Raw genomic sequence first — 2,810 nt, forward strand, 5'->3', positions numbered from 1 at the left:
TTCTACAACTGTGAAACTCAAAGAAAAATAGCAGGCAAAGAAGAACACAAAAATAAATACACAAGGCATGCAGCCAATAGGCCTGATACATCTCCACAGGAGGCTGTGTCACTGCTGGTTGCTCTGTTTAGCTTCCCCATTGACTTCACAGGAACCTTCTTCAGGCCTTCGGCCAAATCACCAAGAAAAAGTAGATTAAAAAAATGGAAAAAGAAGACTGAAAAAATCAAGCAAATAAACAAACAAACTTATTAATGAGGCCTTCTTCCCTGTCTTGCGAGAGTGGCAATCCCAACAGGATGTTCTAGTCAATTATTTAGGAGTGCATGTGTTTTCTTGACATGAAACTTAAAGATTACTTTTTTCCTCCTTTGTGCATGTACCAAAATAAACCTGGAAGGAGCATCCAGGAGCAGGAGGCATTTGAAACCAGTCATCCTCCTTCAATCGTGATTTGATGCTGGTGCTATCTCTTCTTAATGAGAGTCAGTTTGATAAAAAAGGTCACACTATTCCATCCTAATGTGCCCTGCTGCTCCTGTTAGTTTAGCAGTATCCTTGGGAAAAGGCATGACTTGAAGGGTGGAGCTTTGCTAATCCAGAAGCATTTCTTTGGCACCTATTTAGCTGGCCAATTCTGTGATTAAGGCCCTTTCCAGATTAGAGCCCTGCCTTGAACGGCCAATGAGCTGTCTGCTCTGTTCCTTCACTGTTCTTTAACTCTTTTCAGTATCACATACTATGTCTAATGTATGTCAATATTAATTTGTCAACCTAATGATCTATTTACCCATCTGTGTACGTATATTTGGACTATCCATCTTCCATCCTGCTTTTTTTTTTTCTTTTCTCAAACAATTTAATACAAAAACTCACTGCATCCAAGATTTTTGAAGTCTCATATTTTGTTAAGGCACAGTAAGTAAAGCAGCCAAAGGAGATAATTTTTTCTCCCATCTGATGGACAACTTGATTAAAGCAGGAAAAGCRATGGTTGTTTCAGATGTAAGAGGATGCAAATAGCCCTGCTGCTGTGCTACAGTTTCCTGAGCRAGAATAGTGTTTGCCCACACTGCAGACTGCTATTGGGCAAAAGAAAAGGGATTCTGCAGGAGAGCATGATACTAAATCGAAAAGGTCTGGACACAGTGCTAGGTTCAACTACAAACCTTTGTCTCCCATTGCTTGATGTAAAAGGGAAAATAAAGCTCAACAGATCAAAAAAATGTTTACACGTTAATTTGCCATAAATATCATTCTGAATCACTGAAATACCATACACAACATATCTWATTAATTTAAAGACCTAGTTTTAACACATTTAGGCCATGAAATTTACTTATGACTGAACTTCTCTCCTTAATTCACCTTGCTGGGCCTAAGTACTCTTGGTGATATGGTCCCACATGAGCTGCCAAGTGATGTAGGCATAAGGAAGTGAGTTAAGAACAGAATTTATTCTAAAATAAATTCTTTTGCCTTAAGGTAGTTTATTATATTGCAGGAATTTTTCACCTAAATAAGTACTAGCAATTTCCTTTCCAAAAACCACTATGTAAGCTATATACACATATATATGTATACATTTGTATAGCTTCATGTGTATATATAGATACATAAAGTTATATCTAGAGGTACATGCTTAAGACAAGGACTTTGAAATTTTAATTAAGAGGTTCATATTTGTGTGACAAAATGAGGGCCCTGACTCATATTGCAATCGTGTATTTAAAAATTCATCCTACAGCACAAAGGCAAAATTGGCCTGAAGTCAGGAGCGGTGAATTCTAGAAACTGCKCTCACAAATGTAAGTACAATTAAGTGACATATAAAGAGTGTTTTAGTGAAGTGCTTTCAGTTTTGCAGGAGGACGCAAGCTATTATCAGACCTGAGTCGGGCCTTATCCAAACTCACACTCAACTCAGCAATATCTCTGCTGCACACTAAGGCAGATTTTGCACCAAGCTCTGTGAAATCAAATCAGTTCTCTCCTTTTACAGATGCAGTCATGCCCACCTTGCAATTTCTGTAAAACCCAGCTAGTCTGGATTCCTCGTCTCTTTGAGGGCATCTGGCACCTGGAGTGAATCGCCCATTGCTCTGACCCGGGTACCGGCTGCCTCGGGCTGGGAACCGACACTTACTAGTTGCTGAAAAGCAGGTTGGTCTATGTCACTCTGCAATGCGAAGTCACTCAGTACTTTCCAGGGCGGCTGGTAACTCTGCACCTCCACGGGGTTCGCCTGCAAACCACCGTCGTGTCTCTCCGGRCTAGCGGCCACCATTGGAGTTCCTGTCATCCCTTGGATATTCTGTAAACAGCCCAGCAAAAGATGTTAATGAGCTTGGTTAGCTTTATTGTGTATAAACGCTGAGTCAATAAACTGCTTTCTATCTTATCTATACAGTCGCTTGTATTTGCTTTGTTAATCTGCTGTGAATGTCTTACTCTATTCTACTCTAGGTCAGCCTGTTTCTACTCGCTGCATTTATCACGGTGGAAGTTTACTTTCTTTCCCTTTAATCCTGCTATTCGTCTCAAAGCATACCCCCTCCACCCCAAGCTCTCTTAAACACGAGCACTCTGTATCTCGACTGCCAATGCACGTCTCAGAACGAGAAACGGTTAATCCTGCTCCCTTCTWTAGTTCACATCCAGTCTGGTTTTGTTTTGTGTGACCTTAACTGGATCGTATATCCACTGCACGGCAAACCTGGGCTACGTCATTACCGCAAGTTTTGTTTTGTGTGACCTTAACTGGATCGTATATCCACTGCACGGCAAACCTGGGCTACGTCATTACCGCA

The 2,810-nt window shown here is 40.8% G+C and overlaps 1 protein-coding gene across 1 annotated transcript in view; it reads right to left on the reverse strand.

Annotated features, from left to right (window-relative positions):
• Positions 1–2,041: 2,041 nt before the first annotated feature.
• The window catches only part of ISL1 (ISL LIM homeobox 1), a 13,209-nt gene continuing 12,440 nt past the window's right edge, over positions 2,042–2,810 (reverse strand). Inside the window, exon 6 of the mRNA XM_057371808.1 lies at positions 2,042–2,314. Within this exon, the coding sequence (XP_057227791.1) occupies positions 2,042–2,314 (273 nt within the window). The remainder of the gene's footprint in view (positions 2,315–2,810) is intronic.

The sequence above is a fragment of the Malurus melanocephalus genome, unplaced genomic scaffold (assembly GCF_030028575.1).
Source record: "Malurus melanocephalus ecotype Western Australia unplaced genomic scaffold, MMel_1.1 scaffold_158, whole genome shotgun sequence".
Classification (NCBI taxonomy): Eukaryota; Metazoa; Chordata; class Aves; order Passeriformes; family Maluridae; genus Malurus; species Malurus melanocephalus.